This window comes from Nyctereutes procyonoides, unplaced genomic scaffold, assembly GCF_905146905.1.
Source record: "Nyctereutes procyonoides isolate TBG_1078 unplaced genomic scaffold, NYPRO_anot_genome, whole genome shotgun sequence".
Lineage (NCBI taxonomy): Eukaryota > Metazoa > Chordata > Mammalia > Carnivora > Canidae > Nyctereutes > Nyctereutes procyonoides.
The window spans coordinates 36,058,462-36,081,623 of record NW_026575020.1 but is presented as its reverse complement, the minus strand read 5'-3'; the positions used below and the strand labels follow the sequence as shown (position 1 = coordinate 36,081,623).

Genomic DNA, 23,162 nt, shown 5'->3' with positions numbered 1-23,162 from the left:
CCCACACTGCCCGCCGGCCCCGCCCCCAGCCGTGGCGTCCGCCTCTCCCGATTGGGCGGCCGAGGGGGAGGAGGCGGGGCGCGGTCAGCGGGTCCCAGGACCCTGCGCCTTGCGGCTGTGGGTGCGCTTAACTGACAGGCGGCGGCGGCGCGGTTGCGACAGCAGGTGAGTTCCGGGCCGCAGCCGGCTGCCTCGGGGGGCCGGGCCTCTCCCGGCAGGGGCTCCCCCAGCCTGGCTGCGGGCCGGATGGGGCCTGGCCCTGCCAGGTGCGCAGGACGCCGCTGCCAGGTGAGCGGAGCCCGGGACCCCCGGCCGCTGCCGCCCTCTCCCCTCCTCCGGCGGCGCCGGGGGGTGCCCTCGGGGCCCCGGAGCCCCACTTGCAACCCTGGGGGGCTCGTTGCTGCTCCGGAACTGGGGGCCGCCATCTCTTTTATTTCTGCGGCGCCTGACCCAGCACGAGTTGAAAGCACGAGTGCGGCGTCTTGGGGCGCTGACTTATTCCCCCAGGGTCTGGGCCTTGACGTGCATTTTTTTTTCTTTAGGGATAAAAGATGACCACCTCTTAGCAATGGTAAATTAAGGTCCTGGCGCCGACTGCCCCGCTAGTGGGGCCTCCAGCCGCTTCATCCCTGCGTCCGAGGTTTTGAACCTACTCCGGAGGGTTTGAGGGCAGAGAGAGGGCCCTTTGTCGTGTGTTTGCCGGCCGCCTCCCCGGACCGTCAGGGGCCTTGTTTTCGTCCTTTGTCACGACGACTGTCGCCCTGCCCTCCGCCTTTCCACCCCGAGGATGCTGTGAGGATGACGTTAATTTGAAAAGAAACAGGCAAACAGGCATCAACGAACCGCTTAGGAAATAACTAGATGTATCGATGATGGCTTACAGGACTTTTAGAAACCTCTTAAATAGTTTTCCTTTTCTCAGTGTAGGCCGGTCCTTTACTTTGAAAGCACTGCCTCTTACTAAGCACTGCTGTGTGGCAGGCACCGGGCTAAGCATCGTCTCTGTGAACTCCCGCAATCCTGTGAAGTAGATCGAGTTATTTCTCATTTCGCAAGCGAGGAGACTTTGGCTCAGAAAGGCAATAGGTGCCTAAGGTTACACAGCTCGAAGGTGGAACAGGGATCAGTGGCAGGCCCACCTCTGCTGCAGGTTATGCACGGTAGAAGCTCAGTAAATGTTTGCTGTAGCTGTTGTGATTGTTGGTTGGGGGGAGGCGCTGATGGAGACCGTACCGTTTTGGTTTCCTCTTCTGGAAGACCATTCAGAAGCAGGGCGGCACTTCTGGAATGCCTTCCTTTTCTCTGGAACAGTCTCTCGAGATTGCTGCTCTTTTCTTGGACCGAGACAGATGGACTCAGGACTTCTTGGAACAGCTTTTTGGCTTTGGTCAAAAGCCATATATTAAAATCTCAAAGTCTTGCCTTCTGCAGTCTGGTTCAGCGAACCCCAGATGCACCTGGGAATCACTGGACACCCTGTCCCTGCTGGCTGAAGGGGAGGCTCCCTGGGCACTGCTGCGGGAACCCAGGGAGTTCCATGTCTGCAGACGTCACGCTTTTCAGAGGTGGCTCTGATTTTGCCCACCCAGCAACCCTCCTACTGGGAGGTATTGGACAGCACTAAGGAGAGGGCCAGAAGGCCAAGGACATTTCTGGACCCCTCTTCTCTTCTGACATCCCAGGGAGGAGCACCTGGTACCAATGAGCTGTCCCTGCTTGGCAGGGCCAGAGTGCCCTGTGCTACTCACCACCTGGGTTGTGGCAGGTCTGAGATCTGTTTAGCAAAAGCAGTGCTTGGAAAGTGGCAGTTGTGAATCTGGCAGTGGGTGGCTGGGCAAAGGGGCTGCAGACTCTTTAAGTGTTGCTGGGCCTTTTTGGGGGGTGAGATGAAAGTGCTCTCAGAGGGAGCCTCCAGGAAATTTGGGTTCTCTTTAGAGATGTGTCATGTTTTAGTTTTGACAGTCGTGGTTTAAGGAAATGTATGGGTTTGGCTTATTTTGGGTTGGTTTGCTAGCTCCTTTCTGGAGTCAGACTTGTTTCAGGGTTCAGTGAACATTAATGTCTAGGTAGATTTGGGATGAAGCAAAGCCATTGCAGTTCACAGCCTGGCTGCAGTAAGTGTTCAATAAAATTTTGTTGGACTAATTTATTTATTCAGGTATTTCCTGAGCTTTTACTATATGAAGCAGGCACTGTTCTAGGTGCTTGAAGTATGCCAGGGAACAAAAGAGATGAAAGATCCCCGATCTAGTGGACTTTAGGTTGTTGTTGTTGTTTAAGATTTTATTTATTTGAGAGAGAGAAAATGAGAGCATGAGGAAGGAGGGGATAATGGGGAGGAGTAGAGGAAGAGGGACAAGAGGACTCCACACTGAGGGTGGGGCTCTCTATCCCACGACCCTGAGATCATGACCTGAGCAGAAATCAAGAGTCAGATGCCCAACCATCTGAGCCACCCAGGCACCATGGACGTTAGGTTCTAATAACATAAGTATGTAAAGTATATTAGCGGGTGATGATTGGTATGGAAATAGAGTGAGGTGAGAGAATCACGAATAGGAGGTGGGACCGAATTGCAAATTTAAATTGATATGTTCTCATTTGTGGTTAGGTTGGTAACATGATATAACAGTAGAGTGAATTCTAGGTCCTGACTCTCAGTTCAAGCCCCAGCTCTGCCAATTTACCATGTGACTCTGGGCATGACCCTTCCCTTCTCTGAGCCTCTTTCCCCACTGGAGTCCCTGTTCTGCCATTTACTGTCTATGAGACTTTTGGCATGAACCCCTCTGTGCCTCTCCTGCTTTGCGGTTTCAGGGTTTTTCAGTCTATATTTCTGCTTTTACTTGAGCACTCCAGGGTTTGTGGCTTCTCAGTGGCCGGGACCAGTCACTGCTTCCAGCCTACTAACCCCCCAAAACTGCCAGCCTGAGGTGGCCCCAAACCCATGCCCTCTCCAGTGAACTGACTCTTCTTCCAGAGCCTGGAACAAGTTGTAGTGCCAGGCTTCAGAGGTGTTCTCCTTGACTTCAGGAGTTTAAGTTGAGAAGAAAAGTGCTTTGTGAATCATGACTCAGAAATGGCTCCTGTGAAGGAGGCCAGAGGAAGCTGCCCTTGGGGGTGTTTGCCTGGGAGGAAGTAAAGATCGTCCCCACTCCAGGCTGGCTGGTGCTGTTTGGGAGAATGTGGAGCTGACAGTTCAGAACACTGACTTCAGGGAGGGCAGTCCTGGGTTCAAATTCTGGATCAGCAGCTCAGTAGCTGTGTGACCTCCAGCCAGTTACCCCACCTCTCTGACCCTCAGCCTCTCCTCCTTTAGTGATGGAGGTGGAGATGGATTGAGCACCCGGTGTTGCCTGCCCTCCAGGACAGCGGTAAGGATTCAGTGAGTGCAGTGAGTGCCGTTAGTATCAGTTTCACTGCATGGGGCCATTCTAGGCAGGGGCGAGGTGAGTAAGGCAAATGAGAACGGAGGTGTGGGGGAAGCAAGACTTGTCAAGGCCACTCCCAAGGCAGTGGGTTCTGCTTGGGAGTCAGGAGGATGTTGAACTCTAGAGAATTAGGACTGGGTTGATGGAAGGGATGTATTTGGGCTTTAGGGGAAATGGAGTTGCTTGGAAATAGGAGAGAGAGAAGAGGGCAGGAGGAAGGAAAAGGGATCATACTCTGAGGGTCTGAGGGGTATGGGCAGGTGTGTGGAGTGTGAGATGGCTGGTATGATAAGGATCAGGGCAGGTGGGTGTCCCCGTGTTGACAGGGGCTTGGCAGCATCCCATCTCCCGTCCTAAGGAACTGGGCTCCCAGCTGGGAGGAGGAGGTAGCCAGAACTGCCAGGAAAACGATGAGTAATGGGCACCCTAGGCCTGGTCTGAGTGGCTGGTGCAGGCCCAGAGGTGCTGCCTGTCTGCCTGGCTGGAGCACTTCCCCCCTTCCTTGCTGCAGGCTCCCCCTCATGCTGAACCCTCTCGGAAGCCTCACTGGGGCCTGAAATGGGTGGTCTCTGTGCCAGACCTGCCAGGGCCTCTTTCCTGCAGCTTTCTCTGCCCCAGGAGAGGAGGCCAAGCGTTCAGAGCAAGTTGCTGAACGCAGGGCTAGCTGTCTCATTGCCTCCTTCAGTTAGGGTCAACCCTGGGGCTAACGTATGTGAAAGCAGCCGGCATGGGGTATGAGCGCAGGAAAAGGTGGCTGCCACTAGTAACGATCACATCCCCAGTGGCTGCAAACAGCTACCCTGGTGTTGAAATACAGGCCTATGTGCCCATGAGGGCAGGGCCCAAACCTGGCATGTGTCCCATTACCCCAAGCCAAGCCAGTTGGGTACCAAGATAAAACGAAGTGAAAGCTTCTAGGCAGCAGAGATAAATGCAACACAGGCCTGTAGACCAGGTGCTTCTGACGTTTCAGGTGCTGTGTGCAGAACAGTGAACACCCACGGTTTACGGTACTGCCACTCAGCTTTTCCCTCCATACACACTGATGTTTTTAACCATCAGCTCTGAAAAAAAAATGTTAATCAACGTCAAACTTTTCTTTTTTTTTAAAAAAAAATTTATTTATTTATTCATGAGAGGGAGAGAGAGAGGCAGAGATACAGACAGAGGGAGAAGCAGGCTCTATGCAGGGAGCCTGATGCGGAACTTGATCCCAGGACCCCAGGATCACGCCCTGGGCCAAAGGCAGGTGCTAAACCACTGAGCCACCTAGGGATCCCAACTTCAAACTTTTCTGTTGGGCATGCTCCTTGGTAGGCAGATAAATTTAGATAGTGGATCTAGGAGGAATTTTGTCAATATGTATCCAGAGCCTTCAGAACATACATTTTGACCCAGTAATTTTTCCTGGGTCAAAGATGTAGTCAAAGATTTATATCCCAAAATATTTCTCACTGCCTTATTTATAATCGTAACACACACACACACACACACACACACACACACAAATATCCTAAGTGGCTAAGAGTAGGAAAGCAAGCAGCCAAGTAAGGGGTAGCTTAAATTGTTTTCTTTTTTAAAAGATTTTATTTATTTACTCTTGAGAGAAACAGAAAAAGAGGCTGAGACATAAGCACAGGGAGAAACAGGCTCTCCACGGGAGCCCGATGCAGGACTCATCCCAGGATCATGCCCTGAGCCGAAGGGAGAAGCTCAACCACTGAGCCACCCCAGCATCCCAGGTATAGCTTAAATTGTATGTGAGATGTTATTCAGCCATTAGAAATGAAGTTGTTGAAAAGAAGTTTAGTGACAGGAAAAATCTACATGATATAAACAGAAAAACCTTGTACACAAACTGTATCTGTTACATTCTAGTTTCATTCATACACATGAACAAGAGTAACTAAAACAGTAACCACCACCACCACCACCACACCCCTGAGGATCCCAGGTGATTTTTATGCCATTTTATGTTTGTCAGTGTTCTCCAGCTTCTACAGAGGTGTATATTAATTTTATTGAAGCCACGTAAAAAGCCTTTTTCTATTTTCAGGATAGGCGGAAGGAGATGAAAAATTATAATCCAACACGGAAGTTAATAAGACAAAAACAAAGGCATTAAGAGAGGATCTTCAGGTGAATGAGTCACATGGTGAAGGGTTAGACTTTCAAGCCACTCAGCAGCTGAGGCACTTCCTCTCTCAGGTATTTTGGGACCACTCAGGTGCTGCCCCCTCTCTAAAATGGACCTCAGGTGTCCTGTTTAGGGTCTGGAGAGCCCCCAGGGAATGGAGGTCAAGCTCCCCCAGTGTTCTCTCAGGGATGTGGGGAAAAGCAAGGGCCCAGGAGGGACAGCTTACATACCAACTAGGCCAGACAGACTTTTTATTTTGGAAACTTTAAAGATACTTACAAGTAACCTATCAGGTTGTGTATTGTGTATTACAAAAGCAACATCAATTCATTGTTAAAATGCAGACAAGCAAAAGAGGAGGAGACAAAAATCACTTTGATTCCATCCCCCTGAAATGATGATAACATCATCGTAGGCACAAAGCAAGATTAGTTTATCAAAGTGGAATTTTTCTGTGGTGGTGTTTTATGGCTTTTTATACTTTTGATCTATCCAACAAGTATTTACTGAGAAGTCACTGTTTTAGATGCCATTCTAGGTATTTGGGCTGTAGCAGTGAACAAAACAAGTCCCTGCCCTTGGGGGGAGTGTGCGTGTGTGTGTGTGTGTGTGTGTGTGTGTGTATGTGTATGTGTGTGTATGTGTGTATGCAACCTCAGAAATTTTTTTTTATTTTTGAATATTTTTTTGAAATATCATTAAAATACATATAAAATTTAGCATCTTGGTCATCTTTAGTGTGCAGCCTCTTGGCATTAAAGCACATTCACATTGTTGTGCAACCATAACCCCCATCCATCTCCAGAACTTTCCCTTCTTCCCAGACTGAAATTTCGTCTCCATTAAGCATGACCCCTCCCTCTGCCTGGCAGCCACCATTCTACTTTCTGTCTCTATAGATTTCATTCCTATGGTAGGTCCTAGAAGTGGAATTGTATAGTATTTATCTCTGTGTCTGGCTCATCTTACCTAGCATAATGTCCTCAAGGTTCATCTTTGTTGAAGTGTGAGTCAGAATTTTCTACCTTTTTAAAGCTAGAGAATATTCTGTTGTATGGATATAGCACATTTTTTTTGTATCTGTTCGTCTTTTGACGGACTCTTGGATTGCTTCCTCCTTTGGTTCTTGTGACTAATGCTGCTATTAACATGGTGTATGAATATCCAAGTCCCTGCTTTGAGTACTTTGGGGTGTATACCAAGAAGTGGGGGGCACCTGGGTGGCTCAGTCAGTAGAACATGTGGATCTTAATCTCAGGGTCATGAGTTCAAGTCCCACATTGGGCACAGAGCCTACTTACAAATAAAGTAAAAGAAAAAATCTTTAAAAAAAAAAGGGACTTTTGATCAACTTTACTGAGCTATAATTTACATGCACCAAAATGCATGCACTTTAAAGATGCAGTTCCTGAGATTTCATAGGTATAGAGACCTGGCTAAATCCCACCCCAGTCAAGATCTAGAACATTCCAACACCACAGAAAGTTCCCTCTTGCCTCTTTACAGTATAGACTCACCCTCTGCCCCAGGCAACCACTGACCCAGTTTCTAATGCCTTAAATTAGTTTTATCTGTTTTGAAATTTCATATAAAGAGAATCATAGACTATGTACTCTTTTGTAACTGACTTCTTTGACTCAGTTTAATGTGCTTGGAATTGCCCCTGTTGCTGTGTATATCCTGGGCTCTTTTTTTTTTTTTCTTAAGATTTTATTTATTTATTCATGAGAGACACACAGAGAGAGAAGCACAGACACAGGCAGGGGGAGAAGCAGGCTTCATGCAGGGAGCCTGATGTGGGGCTCGATCCAGGGACTCCAGGATCACGCCCTGGGCCGAAGTGCCTGCCTTCGGACAGACGGCTGAGCCACCCAGGGATCCCCTATCCTGGGTTCTTTTTGATGCTGAGTAGTATGTCATTCTATGAATACACTGTTAGTTGGCTTCAGTCTCCTGTTGTTGGACCCGGGGAGGTCTTTGCAATTTTGAGCTGTTACATATAAAGTTACTATGAATGTTTGCATACAAGTCTTTGTGTAGAGGTATGTTTTCATTTCTCCTGTGCAAATATCCAACAGTGGAATTGCAGGGACATGTGACAAGTATATGCTTGACTTTGTAGAAAACTGCCAAGCTATTTTCCAGCTTTTGACATTGTTTTACAGTCCTATTAATGAAATTCTTTCACATCTTCAGCAACACCTGGTATTATAGATCTTATTAGTTTTAGATGTTCTTGGTGTTGTGAGATGTTATCTCAAAAACAATGTTGAGCATGCCTTTATGTGATTGTTGGCCATTCTTACCTGGTGAAGTACTTGCACAGTCCTTCACCCATTTCACAAAATCGGACAGTTTATCCTTCCACAGAGGAAGTGAACACTTTATCCTCCTTTGGTTGTATATATTTTGGATATTTGTTAGATACAAGTAATGTGAACATTTTCTCCAAGTCTGTAGTTTGCTTTTTCATTTCTTTAATGGCATCTTTTGAAAAAGCTCAGTTTTTCAATGTTTCCTTTTATAATGAAGACCTTTTGTGTCCTAAGACCATTGCGGACTCCAGACTTGCAAAGGTTCTCTCCTATGATTTCCTCTAGAAGTTCTAGAGTTTAAATATTTACTGCTGTGAAGTCTGAGACCAGAACTGGCCGCCTGGACTATGCCAGGGCTTGTCATGGGGGGGTCAGGAATGTGGGATCACTCAGATCCACCCCTACTGAGGGAGGTGCATCTGCAGCAGCACCGTGGTAGCTCCATGGATGGACCTTGAAGGCTCTGCGGTGTTTGCAAAGCTCCCAAACCAAGTATACAGAAAATTGGTGGACAGGGGCTACCTGTTACATTATGGCTATAGGTTAATCTGGATTGGGAACGTGGATGTTAATCAACTCCTATTCTTCACAGATTTGTAGTCTCCAGGGCATTCAGGTACTTCCCACGGTAAAAAAGACTGCACAGGTGGAACAGTCCGGAGTTTTAATCAAAGGAGGTGATGTTGGGGCACCTGGGTGGCTCAGTCATTAAGTGTCTGATTTTGGCTCAGGTCATGATCTCAGGGTCGTGAGATTAAGCCCCATATCGGGCTCTCTGCTCAGCAGGGAGTTGACTTGTCCTTCTCACTCTGACCGCCCACCCACACACACACACACACACTCACTGCTCATGCTCTCTCTCTCAAATAAATACATCTGGTTTTGTTTTGTTTTGTTTTGTTTTTAAGGAGATGGTGTTCAGTTGCTGCTCACAATAGCTGATACCCCAGGATTTGGAGATACAGCCCATAATGTAATTGCTGGCAGCCTGTTTTTGACCACATTGCTAGTAAATTTGAAGACTAAGTGCAGAATTTCCGGTGAACGGACATCAGAAGCCTGATAAAGGTGCGGTGTTGCTCTACTTCATTGCTCCTTCAGGACATAAGCTTAAACCATTGGACATTGAGTTTATGTGAAAATGAATGTCATCTCACTTATTGCCAAAGTAGACATGCTCACTCACATCAGAGGCTTGCCAATGGTTTTAAAAAAAAACAGATAAAGAAATACAAGCACATAAAATATATTGGGGCTCCCAGATGGTTCAGTCAGTTACGCATCTGCCTTTGACTCAGGTCATGATCCCGAGACCCTGGGGTCAAGCCCCACATCAGGTTTCCTGCTCAGTGCAGCATTTGCTTCTCTTTCTCCCTCTCCCTCTGCCCTCCCCCACCTCCCACTTATGCTCTCTCTCTCAAATAAATTAATAAAAATCTTAAAAAAAGAAAAATAAAATCTTTCATAAACTGAGTTTATGGAAACAGAAGGTGAGGAAGAGAGAAAGCTTGTTAAAAACACAAAGGACTGGGGATCCCTGGCTGGCGCAGCGGTTTGGCGCCTGCCTTTGGCCCAGGGCGCGATCCTGGAGACCCGGGATCGAATTCCACATCGGGCTCCCGGTGCATGGAGCCTGCTTCTCCCTCTGCCTGTGTCTCTGCCTCTTTCTCTCTCTCTCTCTCTCTCTGTGACTATCATAAATAAAAATAAAAAAAAACACAAAGGACTAAAAAAAAACAAAAAACAAAAACACAAAGGACTGTTTAGCCCTCGTTATGGCAGGTAGCAATCGTGTGAATGAAGTGAGGGGCAGAAGAGTCGGAGGAAGGCAGGGTGCTGCCGGGGTTGAGAATGGTGAACATTGGGGCTTTACAATTCTAAGAAGTATGTTGATAAAAACACATGCATAAGCCTTGAAAGATGTCACTGATAACGTATGCTCTGAGAAGGGCAGCAGCAGGAAATAGCAGTGGGGTCTGGTAATGGAGGAGCCAGGCAGCATGCCCAGAGCCCTCCGGCACAAATGGAAGAAGGGAGTGTGTGGCTCGGGGAGGATCTGCAGATGCAGCAGATGACTGATGTGAAGGCCAGAGAAAAAGGGGAAAAACTGAAGGACTCTGGAGCTGAGCTCTGGCAGTGCCATGAGCAAATGAAGAACTAGAGGAAAAAGAATTAGGGGAAGATGTCATCAATTTGAAAATGGGAAAGCAAGCTGTGCATCTCAATGATGTATTTTGGAATAGCCCGACTATTTGAGAACCTTGGAAAAGAATAAGAAGAAAGAGAAGATTTTTTAAAACCTCAATTGGCCACCAATTACATAGTCTGTGTTCTATTTCCAAATAAGCTTTGTGTATGATGTGAGGTAGGGGTTAAAGGTAATTTTGTCTCCCATATAGAGAACCTCTATTGAAAGGACTGTCTTTTGCCTGTTGAATTATATCAGTACCTTTAAAAAGAAAAGATTTTATTTATTTAAGAGAGAGGAGAGGGGAGAGAATGAGCAACTGGAGGGGCAGTGACAGAGGGAGAAGCAGACTGCCCACTGAATGTGGAGCCCAATGCAAGGGCTAGAACCCAGGACTCCAGGATCATAGCCTGAGCTGAAGGCAGATGCTTAACTGAACCACCCAGGCACTGCTATCAATACCTTTTTTGAAATCATTTGACCACATATGTGCAGGTCTAACTCCAGACGCTCGCTTCTACTCTCTTGAGCTGTGTGTTTGTGTTTGAGTTAATGCCACACTGACTTGATGATTGAATCTTTATAGAAAGTTCTCAGTCAGATGGTCTAAGTCTTTCATCCTTGTGCTTTTTCCAAATTGTTTTGACTTTTTTCTGTATGCATTTGAGAACTAGCTTGACAATTTCTACAAGAAAGCTTGCTTGAATTTTGACCGAGATTGCATGGAATCTGTAGACCAATTTGGGCAGAATGGATATCTCAATATGGAGTGCACCAACCCACAAACATGGTGTATCTCTCTATATACTTAGATCCAGTTTAATTTTGTGGATAGGAAGATTCAATATTTACATTTTTAGTGGCTGCACAGTAAAACAGAGTGTGGGTGTGTCATTATTTGTCTGATACCTGTTGTCATTAGCTTAGATTATGTCCAGTTCCCCCCATTATAAACAGCACATATCTTTTATCATTCTGTCTTTTCACACACCCTGAGTATTTACTTGGAAAAAATCTGGAGCCTCGTTAAACCTCTGGACTCTTCTTTGCTATTTACCTTATTTAAAATGGTGATTTGGATCCCTGGGTGGCGCAGCGGTTTGGCGCCTGCCTTTGGCCCAGGGCACGATCCTGGAGACCCGGGATCGGATCCCACATCGGGCTCCCGGTGCATGGAGCCTGCTTCTCTCTCTGCCTCTCTCTGTCTCTCTCTGATGACTATCATAAATAAATAAATTAAAAAAAAAACTAAAAAAAAAAAAAAGATTTAAAAAAAAAAATAAAAAATAAAAAAATAAAATGGTGATTTGCCGTGAAACGTGGAATGTCCGTGATCCAGGCTCGTTTTGGTGAGATCCCAACAGCACAGTAATTTAGAACAGGAGGCAGTAAGCTATGGAAGCAAGCCCAGGTTATTTTGCAGAGCTCTCAAGCTAAGAATTTTTTTTAAGATTTTATTTATTCACGAGAGACAGAGAGAGAGGCAGAGGGAGAAGCAGGTGGGGAGCCTGATGCGGGACTTGATCCCAGGACCCGGGGATCATGACCTGAGCCAAAGGCAGGTGCTCAACCACTGAGCTACCCAGGTGCCAAAGAATTTTTTTTAAAAATTGTTTTAATACATTTTTTTTTGTTTTTTTTTTTAATATATTATTAAAAAAATACAAAGAATGTGTGATAAAGATTAACATGGCCCACAAAGCCTAAATTATTTACTGCCTGGTAGTTCCTAGACAAGATTTGCCAAGCCCTGATTCAGAGCATGGCTCTGTACCAGATAATCTGATCAAATACCCACCCATGACTTACTAGCTAAGGATTGACTGTGGCCAAGTCCTATAGTTAACTAAGCTCTAGTTTTGTTTCTTCTGTAAGACAGGGGCAATGAGGGTTGTTGGCCACAGGGCTCTTCCCCCCCCCCCCCCCATCTGGATTTGGAGGAACTTAAGTAGTCTGATTGCACATGTGAATCAAGACGGGCCTGTCACCATCTTCCTTGTCCTAAGCATCGTTTGTAGCTCTGGGCATCAAGCTCATAAGCTGGCTCTGTGATCTAGCTGGAGAGATGGGGCACACACCAAAGACCCTCCCTCCCCACTCTGCCCATCCCCCACATGTACTGCAGCTTGCCAACCCCGTGCACTTAACCTCAGTGGAAATGGGGGGGAAAAAAAAAGCAAAAAACCAAAACCCTAAAAATCTGGCTTCAAGTGAGGAAGCTTGGAATTTAGAACCTTGAACCCATCATTGTCATGTGACTATTTTAAGTGTTAGCTTCTAACTGCCTCTCCCTTTTTGAACTGCCCACATCTGGGAGACTGTGGCCCAGCAGGGAAGTGGGGTGGGGGGATGTGGATGGGCTCCGTTGTGCCTCTAACCTGGGGTTGCTTAAGACTTGAAGGTTGGGGATTCTGAGCAGCACAGGATCCTTGGAAGAGGCACAAAGAATGATCTGAGGGTCCCAGTGGCATGTGTGAGAGGGGCTGAGCCTTCTGTCTGGAGGGTTAATGTGCTGTGGCTGCCAGAGGGAGCAGTAGCTGGAGAGGCCCTTGGCCTCTCTTATAGACCCTTGAAGGTCAGTGCTCTCAGGGATCACAAAAGTAATGCCCAGCAGTGGCTACTGAAGGGTTGCACACCCTCAAGGTGGGGCTGGCTCTATTTGCCAGCTCTATACAAGCCTTCTTTCGCTATCCAGGTAGTGGTGTGTTTTTATTGTCCAGCTTATAGGTTGCCCAAATATCCAAAAATTCACTTGCCCCCCCCCCCCCCCGGAGGAATTTGGGCCAATTTTCAGCCTCTGGTCGGTGCAAAGAGGGATTTTATTTTATTTTATTTTATTTTATTTTATTTTATTTTATTTTATTTTATTTTATTTTATTTTATTTTTTTATTTATTTATGATAGTCACAGAGAGAGAGAGAGAGAGAGAAAGAGAGAGAGAGAGAGACAGAGACACAGGCAGAGGGAGAAGCAGGCTCCATGCACCGGGAGCCTGATGTGGGACTTGACCCCGGGTCTCCAGGATCGCGCCCTGGGCCAAAGGCAGGCGCCAAACCGCTGCGCCACCCAGGGATCCCGCAAAGAGGGATTTTAAAATAATAGAGCTGCATGAAGTATAGCTGGTTTGTCTCCCCAGGTGCCCTGCCCGAGGCCTCCACTCACCCCTGCTGACGTGGCCACCACTGTTGGCTCTCCACTGTCCACGGAGGATGCAGATGTTGGCTGCTCCCTGGGGGTGTCGCTTTACACAGAGGTAGGCCCACAACCTTCCTGTCTCCAGGGTAGCCCTTAAACACGGACTGAGGAAGAAATTCTTTTGGGTGAAATAACGGAACTGTGGTTATATCTTTTTTCCTTCTTTCAAACCCTTATCTTTTAGAAGAATGTGCACAGATGAAATGGTGTCGTATCTGGGAATCTCTTGCCAAAAAAAAAGAGGAAGTGGGGGGTTGGGCTGAAGCAGGGTTGGCCATGAATGGCTCATGGTTGAAGCCAGGTAACGGGTGCATGGGAGGGAGCTGTGCAGTTTTGTCTGCTTCTGCGTGTTTACATTTTCCCAAGTTAAAAAGAGAGTGAACATGGGCAGGGCCTTGGCTGTAGCACTCCTTCCTGTGAGACATGAGCTAAGAAGGACGCCCTGTTTCCTAATCTGTAAAATGGGGTGAACCACAGCTGCCTCGAAGATGGCTGGGGAGGTTTGTAATGAAATAATGGATGGAAACCACTCAATGTGCTACCTGGAACCTGATGGCACCCGTGGCACCTGTTCTGGCTGGGAGCCTGGGCTAGTTGCCCCCTGGCTGACCATTTCTGATTGGGAGGGGCCTTCCAGGAGAGGTAGGGGTCAACCTCCTGTGGTGGACACACACCCTCTGGCTTTGATTAAACCACCTTGATGCCACTCAGTCCTTGGTTGGTTTGGACCTTTTGTGGCAATGCTTTGGAGCTAGAATCAGCAGTCAGGCGGGGGTGTGATTTCTGCTGAAGTTTTGAGTGGCTAAAGCAAATTCCATTTTTATACATTTTCTTTTGAAATAGTAGTAACTCTCAGGGCGTTGCCATAAATGTGCTGGGAGGTCCTAAATACCTTTCTCTCGGTTTCCCCCAGTGGTACCATATCTTTGATATGTCTATAGTACAGCATTCCATCCAGTAAAGTTGACATTGGTACAACCCACAGGGCTTATTCACATTTCACCAGTTTCACATGTAGCCATTTGCGAGTCCTTGAGCAACCCGTTGGGATCAATGTCACTGTCAGGCCCAATTCCCAGAGAAGGACACTGAGGCTCAGAGAAGTTAGGTAGCTTCCTCGAGTCACCAGCTGATATGTGGCAGAGCCAGGATTCAAGACCGAAGTCATGTGGTGAACCAGTAACCCCTGCCTCCCTCCAGCAGTGGCTGCCATTAACCCAGGCTCCCTGTGTTTTCTTGTAGGTGAGACCAGGCCAGAATGGGGGACTCCAGGGACTTTTGTCCTCACCTTGACTCTATAGGGGAGGTAACCAAGGAAGACTTGCTGTTCAAATCTAAGGTAAAGGGTCAGGCTTTACAGGACTGGGGCCCACACCTGAGGCACTGCGGTCCTGAGGTAGAGGTGTTTCCAAAGGTTTATGGAAGATCTGGCTTCCCGACAGTCTCTGCTTAGCCTTTTGTGTAAATGGAAGGGCTGGCGTCTGTTCGAGAGGCCTTCCGGGGGCTGTGTCTTAATAGCCGTTAATTATCACTTAGCCCACTCCATTTGGAAGCCACCGATGCTCAGTGCATTAGCTGCCGGAGTGGGAGCATGGAGCCTTTCCAAGGCAAAGAATGAATCATGTTTTGAGAGTCCATGGGCATTTTGACACCTGTGACCTGAGGAGGACCCTGGGAGGCCCAAAGCGCAGGTGGGCCTCTCTGACTGGGGTTTCCTGTGGTTCAAAATCAAACAATATGAAAATATCAATGTCGAGAAATCCCCCTCCCACCCTCTGTGCTCACTCTCCCTGTCCCACCTTTAGGGAGCCACTTAGTTTCTTTTGTTCCTTTTGAGACTTTTTAAATGCAAATATGCTGATTTTTTCATTTCCCCCTTCATTACATAAAAGGTAGCATACTGCAGATACTTTTGTAACTTGCTTTATTCACAGGACAGTGTATCCTGGAGCTCTTCCAACCCTGTGTACATAGACAGTTTTCTCAGTCTTTGCCCTGGAATTGCATGGTATCTCGTTGTATGAGCCCCGTAACTGAGCCTCCATGGGTGGGCACCCTGGCTCTTCTTCGCGTGTGGGGGATATGATGCTGTGATGAAGGGTCTCCTGGAAATGCCATTGTGTGTAGGAGGTGGGGAGGGCAGATCAGAGGGTAGAACATGTGGAGGACACACTCCCCGGGAATGGGGTCCAGGGTCAGATTCCTAGACAAATTGCCAGCTCTTCTTTCTGGGCACAGGTCCTGGGTTTGGCCTGAGCTGGCTTCATCTGAGCCTGCAGGCAGGATCAGGTCTTCAAAGTACCTGTGGCTTCTTTTGAAGTAGTTTCTCGCTTCTCTGTGGTCTGGAGGAGGGGTGGAGTGAGGGTGTGGTGTATTGCACTAACGCTGGGTTCTCTCTGAGTCTGCACAAAGGAATAAATGAGACAAGCCAAGGGGATTTTCCTCCAGAAGACACAGGAATAGGGGGACCTGAGGGCAAAGAGGGGAGCAAGGAGGGAAGATTGGACTGGGTCATACAGCCTTTTGGAAGTGTTAGTGCTTCTGGAGCTGGAAGACTGAGAACATCTGGAGATGTCTCAGGCCTGTATTTCGGGGATCGTGTCTTCTACCCTTCTCTGAGCATCCAGGAATCTACAAAATGAAACCATGGTTGTTTTTAAAATACCGGAAGAGGTAGGGATAGGAACAGGTCACAGTGGAGGAGATACAAATGGCCAAGAAACTTCTAAAAGAAGATGCTTGACTTCACCAGTGGCCAGGGGTATTGCTGGTGATAGCAAGATGATGGCATTTTCATCTGCCGGGTGAACCACAGGCCGATGTGATCAGCGCTGACAGTGATGGAGGGAAGGAGACCACACACATGCTGGGCTAGGTAGGCATTCCTGTTCATTCGGAGATGCTATTCCACTTCTGGGAGTTTATCCAGCAGAGACATAAGCACCAGTTATAAAGATACAAATGCAGCAGTCTTTATCAAGCATCATTTGTAAGAGAAAACTGGCAGCAGTCTGAATATTCATCAAGAAGGGAGGGGGTCAATTGTGCTGTGCCTACTGGGTGGAGCACCTTGTGGTCATTGCAAAGGACGAGGTGTGGTGTCTGTGTACAGACTTGGAAAGATGACCACAAAAAGGTGGCAGAAGCATGAGTCAGGGGAATACGTATAGTATGATCTTATTTTTCCTACAAATCACACCCCTTGCCCTAAATATGTGCATATACATCTGTATCAGAAGATAGTATGAAGGGACATGGTTTACATTATTCCAGCACATAGATGCTTTCTGCATTTATATTCTCTCTTTTTAAAAAAATGTTTTATTTATTCATGAGAGATCCAGAGAGAGGCAGAGACACAGGCAGAAGGAGAAGCAGGCTCCATGCAGGGAGCCCGAGCGGGACTCGATCCCGGGACTCCAGGACTGAGCCCTGAGCCAAAGGCAGGCGATAAACCGCTGAGCCACCCAGGGATCCCCCTGCATTTATATTCTCTACTTCAAACTGTGTATCGTGTGTATGTGTCATCTGGACTGTTAGAACAAGCATACTCAGTGCCTGGCTGGCTCAGTCAGTAGAGCACGTGATTATGGATCTCGTGGTCTTGAGCTCGAGCCCCACAGAGACTCAGAGCCTACTTAAAAAAAGAGAAGTGCTTGATACTGTTGTCATTCAAATGACTGAAGCAAAAAGGACACCCTGGAAGATGGAAGTGAATTGTTGAAATCAGAAAATCACAAGAGATAACAAATTCAGGAAGGTTAGGGGCTACTGCTTCGAGGGCATGAAGTAAATGGGTCTCCTGCTGCCCATGGCAACCTCAGCAGGAGACCCTGTCAGGCTGCGAACCTCTGTTCCAACTTTCTTCACCTCAACCCGACAGAACCATAAACTGTGCTTCATGAGAATGAGAAGTTCCCCTTGGAAGCATGGGAGGAGGAGGTCTGCTTTGCTGGTGGGGGCTCGATGACTCAGCCTCCCCAGCTTCCCTTTCCCAAGCCTGCTCTGTAGCCCAGCAGGACCTCAGAGCCTCAGTTCCTTATCTGTCCAAAAGGAGTGCAGCATAGAGTGGTGGGGAATAATGTGAGTAATGTGTGAAGGACTTGGCCATGGTCATCCTCAGCAGGTGTCCCTCTTGCTCTGACTGAGCCCCATGCTGTATGTAACTGCTGTCAGAGCCGGCACTTAGAACCCACCTCCACTGATGGAGGCCCCTTGGGCACTGTGGAGGCTTACCTGGGAATTGCTGTTTGACATATGTGCAGACAAGATTATTTAGGGCACATTTTAAGTTGTAATGAGACCCTGAGATACAGTATCTTTAATGAGGTAGACATTTCCTTTTCTCTCCTGGAACAGTCCAGAGCTAGGTGGGATGGCAGGCGGGGTGGCGCTGCCATTCTTAACACATGGCTTTCATCTCTGAGTGCAGAGTGCTTGCCTCCGCTCCTGCCTTTGCATTTGCCTTCCAGCCAATGGAAGAAGGAGAAGGCATTGGGGGTGGGGGGCGCACGCACGTGTGAGTGAGTGTGTGTGTGCATGCACAGCCTAGAAGTGGCACATATCACTTCCATTGTCACTGTGTCCAGAACTAAGCCTGGTAACCATAGTGAAGGTCGAGAAATAGTCTGTGGCTGGCTGGCTGTGTGCTCAGCCCAGAGCCATGCATTTTGTTACTAAAGCGAGAAGAGGAGACACTGGTAGACAAGAAGCAGGCTCTGCCACCCAGAAGACCAGAGCGCTCGGTGTTTTCTGTGGTCAGCAAACATAGTGATCTCCCAGTTTGTACCAGGCTCTGTGAAGTCACGAGGGTAGACAAAGACCGTCCCTCTTTCATGGAACCCAGAGTCTAGATGGGGAGAAAGGCTTACACGATCATCAAAGGAAGAGTGGAGGGTGCGATAAAAGAGCATATTAACAGGTCTCTTTAAGTTTCAGATGATTTTATGGAAAATGTTTTTGCAGCACATGATGAAATAAAATTCAAACAGTAAAGTGTAAAGTGCCCTGTGAGGAAGGACATTTAGATTGGCAGGTGGGTGAAAGCCTTTTCGAGGCAAAAAATAAGCCTTTAAGTGGAGAGCTTTGGGGTACAACCGTTGGCAATGGTGGGGGTGTGTGGCACCTCTGGCTAGAGTGGATCCTTCAGGCTGCTCACTCTTGGCCCTTCCTCTCACACAGGGAGCCTGTCAGTCGTGTGGTGTTACTGGACCAAACCTGTGGGCCTGTCTCCAGGTAAGGCATCCTTGTCGCCTTTGGGAGTGTGGAGCTTGGTCTAGACTCTGGGCTGGGAGCGTCTGTCTCCGGTGGGTACTCCTGGAAACCTTAGGCAGGACACGGGGCCTGGATGTCTCAGGTGCATGGCCCAAACCAAGAGGGCGCCAGAGACCGCACATCCCCCAGCTGGCCACCTGGCAGCCACTACAAATGACAAGAGAAAACAGGAGGTTGTGGAAGACCCTGGTGTAAATGATCCCATCTGCGCGAAAGGCAACATCTATACTCGCACATCTATGTGAGACTTGCTTTAGGCATCTCGGCTTGGCTCTGAGCCCTGGCTCTCCTTAGTAGCAGCCTGTCCCTGGGCCAGCCTGGGTCTTGTCTCCCAGCCTGTAAAGGAGGGGCCACATGCTGGGCAACTGTCTCCGCCTTGTGCATGGGGTTAGGGGAGATTTGATGAGATATGATGCCTGTGATGGGTTCAACGGGGTGCATGGCCCGTAGACCATGCCCAGTAAATCTGGTCACGTCTCATTGTTATTGCTTATTAAAAAGAGTAACAGATATCAAAGCATGGCAGTTTTCTGTCGGGGGTAGTAGGGGGGTGGAATTTGGGCTAGTTTCCATTTTGTTCCTGTAATTCTGTAGTATTTTCCAAATTTTCTATAAGTATGTATTTATTACATTTTATAATCATGCCAAAAATGACTGCCACTTAAAATTTCTTTAAAAACAGGGATCCCTGGGTGGTGCAGTGGTTTAGCGCCTGCCTTTGGCCCAGGGCGTGATCCTGGAGACCCTGGATCAAATCCCACGTCGGGCTCCCGGTGCATGGAGCCTGCTTCTCCCTCTGCCTGTGTCTCTGCCTCTATCTCTCTCTCTCTGTGTGACTATCATAAATAAAAATAAATAAATAAATAAAAAATAAAAATAAAAATAAATAAATAAATAAAAGCAAATACAAGGGCAGCCTGGGTGGCTCAGCGGTTTAAGCGCCTGCCTTCATCCCAGGGCATGATCCTGGAATCCTGGGATCGAGTCCCACGTCAGGCTCCCTACATGGGGCCTGCTTCTCCCTCTGCCTGTGTCTCTGCCTCTCTCTCTCTCTGTGTGTCTATCATTCATAAATAAATAAATAAATAAATAAATAAATAAATAAATAAATAAATAAATAAAATCTTAAAAAAAAAAGTTTTAAAAACAAATACAAAAAAAAACCCAAAAAACCCTGACCTGAGCAGGTAAGGACATCACAGATCAAGTCTGTCTTTGCAGAAGACACAGGGGCCAGCCACCAGGGTACTCTGGTTTCATCCTCTAGGATCTATCACTCCGTTATAAAGTAGATCACAGGATACAGCCTGGGCCCTCGGGCGACAGCAAGAAATGTGAGACATGATCCTGCCTTCTGGAAGCCCCCTCCCCTAGGAGAAAATGACACATCCTTTGTGACCAGAGGTCCTACAAGCCTGTGTATAGTGCTGATCTGTGGAGAAGCAGGCTGATCACTGGGCTGGATGCCTGCAGTTTGGCACAAGGGAGCACAAGGCCAAAGGCGAGGTCATCAGGAACATACAGGCCCCTCTGTGGGCCACAATTGTGGTCCAGTTTGTGGGTCCTAATTACTGCCCTGAAAGGAAGTGTGGGAGAGTGCTGGGTGCCACATAGCCAAGCCTCAGCTTGGCCCACATCTAGCTGTGACCCCACCTGGGGTCTTTGCAGGAGGCCAATAGCTCAGGGCACCCTGCCCACCTCACTCAGAGGTCAGGGGCAGCTTTTATGGTAGCCATCCTGTCCAGCTGGAATTGCAGGTGTGTAAACCTGTTGTCCCGTGGAGTGGCAGGGCCTCAGTCACTTGTGGGTCCTGATGGCAGAGATGGGCCAGCCCCAAGCCTCTCCCCTTCCCTCTCTGCAGGTCGCCTGCCCCTATGTTGGCTGCGGAGAATCCTTCGCTGACCACAGCACCATTCATGCTCAGGTGAGTGCTGTGGCCAGGAGCGTGGGCCCTGCAGGTAGCTGGCCCCGAATTCAGGCCCTGGCTCCAGCAGCCCCTGAGCTCCATCTGCCCCCTCTGGGCCTCAATGGCTATGTCTGTAAAATAGGAATAAGCATGACCGGGTTCCTATAAAGGAGCAAGTGCTGATATGCAGGTGCAAGCTTATAGCATATGCATGTGTTTGATCAGTGGTGGCCCTTGGCATTCCTGGCTGGAGGTTGAGCAGATTCTGAGCTTCCAGGCGTCTGTCCCAGCAGGGCCTTTTACTGAGGCTGCAGCAGGACCTCAGGGCACTGCAGCCTCAGGGCACCTGCTACTAGGCCAGTGTGTCTTCAACCTCATTTTGGATCTTGCCCCCTAGGCAAAAAAGCATAACCTGACGGTGAACCTGACCACATTCCGGGTGTGGTGTTACGCCTGTGAGAAGGAGGTGTTCCTGGAGCAGAGGCTGGCAGCCCACCCAGCAGGCCCCTCACCCAGGTTCTCGGAGCAGGTAAAGGGGGTGCAGTGGGGTCGGTGCAGGTGGTGATGACACATGTCGAGGGCAGGGCCTTGTGACCCAGGTGTTGGTAGAGCAGGGATTGGTGGGTCCCAGATGGCATCTGTTCCTGGGCAGTGTTCTCGGGTGCCAGGAAATGCTTACTGAGCCCTGACTTTGGGCTAAGGCTCACGTTGGGGGTTGAGGACACAAAGGTCCTCTTGGGAAGGGCCTCCCTTTGGGAGTTCATAGGCCATGGGGAGGCTGTGGGCAAGTACAGGGCTTGTGGGAGCCTTGGCCTGGGGCCTGTGGAGAGCCCCCGCAACCCCAGCTCTAAGATATATTCCACAGGAACCCCCAGTGGTCACCACGGCATGTTTCTATGTGGGAAATGTCTGGAAACCCTCCTAACGATGCTCCAAGCAGGACCCTGCGCAGCACTTGTAGGTGGTGGGCCCAGCAAGCCCATGCCTGGAGGCCAGCCTCGGACTAGGATCAGTATGCTGGCTGTCAGATTGGCCAGCTGGAGTGGGAGCTCAGGGAGGCCTGTGCATGTATGTGTGTGTGTGTGTGTGTGTGTGTGTGTGTGCGCGCCCTGACTCAACATTTACATGGCCACTGTCACCTACTAGGCACTCCATGAGTGTTTTTGGAATATGTTTGCAAATATGGTAGATGTTTATGATTTTTTACAGAAAAGACTATAAGACAGTATGTGTACAGTATTTTATTTGGGGGCCTATGTGTGCTAACAGTTAAAAATCTGCATAGCCGTGTATATGATTGTCTATGCATATGATGTAGAGTGATTGTCTCAGGAAAGTTGCGTTGTCTTTTGCTATTGTTTTCTATTTTTTGCCAAATCTATTACAAATAAGATTATTTTTTAATTCTTGTAAATAAAATATACGTTCCCAGAGTAAGGCCGTCGGTGCCATCTCTTTCTGGGGTGTCCTCTGCTCAGATGGGCTGACTCGGTGCGGGCTCATAGCTAAGGGCTGGGCTTCCTTTTCCCCTGCGGGTGGTTGGGGAGGGGGGGCCCGGGCAGTGCATGGGGCTCTGACCCCCACCCCTCCCTCCTTACCTCCTTACCTGTGTTAAAGAGTGTTCCTCACTCCACATCTTTCACACAGGACTCTCCACTGCCCTCCCACCCTCTGAAAGCTGTCCCTATTGCTGTGGCCGACGAAGGAGAGTCCGAGTCAGAGGATGATGACCTGAAGCCTCGAGGTAGCTGACCCCAGAACAAGGGGGTGTTGTTGGGCCGGACGGGGGGGTCTCAGCTGTGGGTGCGCCTTGCGCCTCATGGGCAGGGAAACGTGGCTTGATCGATATCCTGTAGAGCGAGGTGGCTTCCCTTGGAGTGCTGGCCATCCAGCTGAGTCCTAGCAGCCTGCCATCCTCATCCTCCATCTCAGCTGTGTGCCTCCTGGGCAGGCTGGCCCCTCTGCTCTGGGCCTTCTCACCTGTGCAGTGTGGATGGTGGGCCGGGCTGGGTGGAGGGCAGAGGAGTCCGCCTATTTGAAACACTCAAGCACCCGCAGCTGTTGTGAGAGGGAAGCACATTAACTCACTTGGCAGATGTTGGGGGTGGAACACCAGCCTCCCATGTCCTCCCCTGGTTGGGGCCTGGTGGCTCAGGAGCCACAGCTCATGTAGGAGGGGCAGGACCCTCACCTTCTGTCCTCCATGTGCCTTGGTTCCTAGGCCTCACGGGGATGAAGAACCTCGGAAACTCCTGCTACATGAATGCTGCCTTGCAGGCCCTGTCCAACTGGTAGGTTGTTATATCGTCTGGGAGCTGGAGGCCAGGAGCTGCCGCCCGGCGCCCTGGAAGTAGCAGCAGCCCCCAGGCTATGCTGTGTGTGTTACCCACAGATGCATGTATACGGTTGCGGGTCAGAATCCTTAGAACACACATGCCCTTTGACCCAGCAATCCCTCCTGTCAGAATCCTGGGAAGGTCATCTGAGAAGTGGAGCATGCCCTGGGGGGATGTTCCTATCTTGTTGTTTATGGGGAACCGTTTAATGGTCTACATTTAGTTTTTTTTAAGATTTTATTTATTTATTTGAGAGAAAGAGAGAGCATAAGCAGGAGGGGGAGCAGAGGCAGAGGGAGAAGCAGATTCCCTGCTGAGCAGGGAGCTCGATGTGGGTGGGGCTTGATCCCAGGACCCTGAGATCATGACCTGAACCTAAA

At 48.7% G+C, this 23,162-nt stretch overlaps 1 protein-coding gene and 1 pseudogene across 6 annotated transcripts in view; both read left to right on the top strand.

Annotated features, from left to right (window-relative positions):
* Nucleotides 1–90: 90 nt before the first annotated feature.
* USP20 (ubiquitin specific peptidase 20) overlaps nt 91–23,162 on the top strand; it is a 43,585-nt gene continuing 20,513 nt past the window's right edge. For 2 of the 6 annotated variants that reach the window (XM_055328254.1, XM_055328218.1), the window contains exons 1-9: nt 172–288; nt 8,792–8,951; nt 13,208–13,324; nt 14,509–14,605; nt 18,448–18,501; nt 20,402–20,464; nt 20,844–20,975; nt 22,094–22,190; nt 22,668–22,737. In XM_055328254.1, the coding sequence (XP_055184229.1) occupies nt 14,525–14,605; nt 18,448–18,501; nt 20,402–20,464; nt 20,844–20,975; nt 22,094–22,190; nt 22,668–22,737 (497 nt within the window). In that variant the 5' untranslated portion in view covers nt 172–288; nt 8,792–8,951; nt 13,208–13,324; nt 14,509–14,524. The other 4 variants (XM_055328228.1, XM_055328235.1, XM_055328245.1 and 1 more) reach the window with 4 other exon arrangements.
* On the top strand, nt 9,659–10,180 carry LOC129499379 (septin-7-like; annotated as a pseudogene).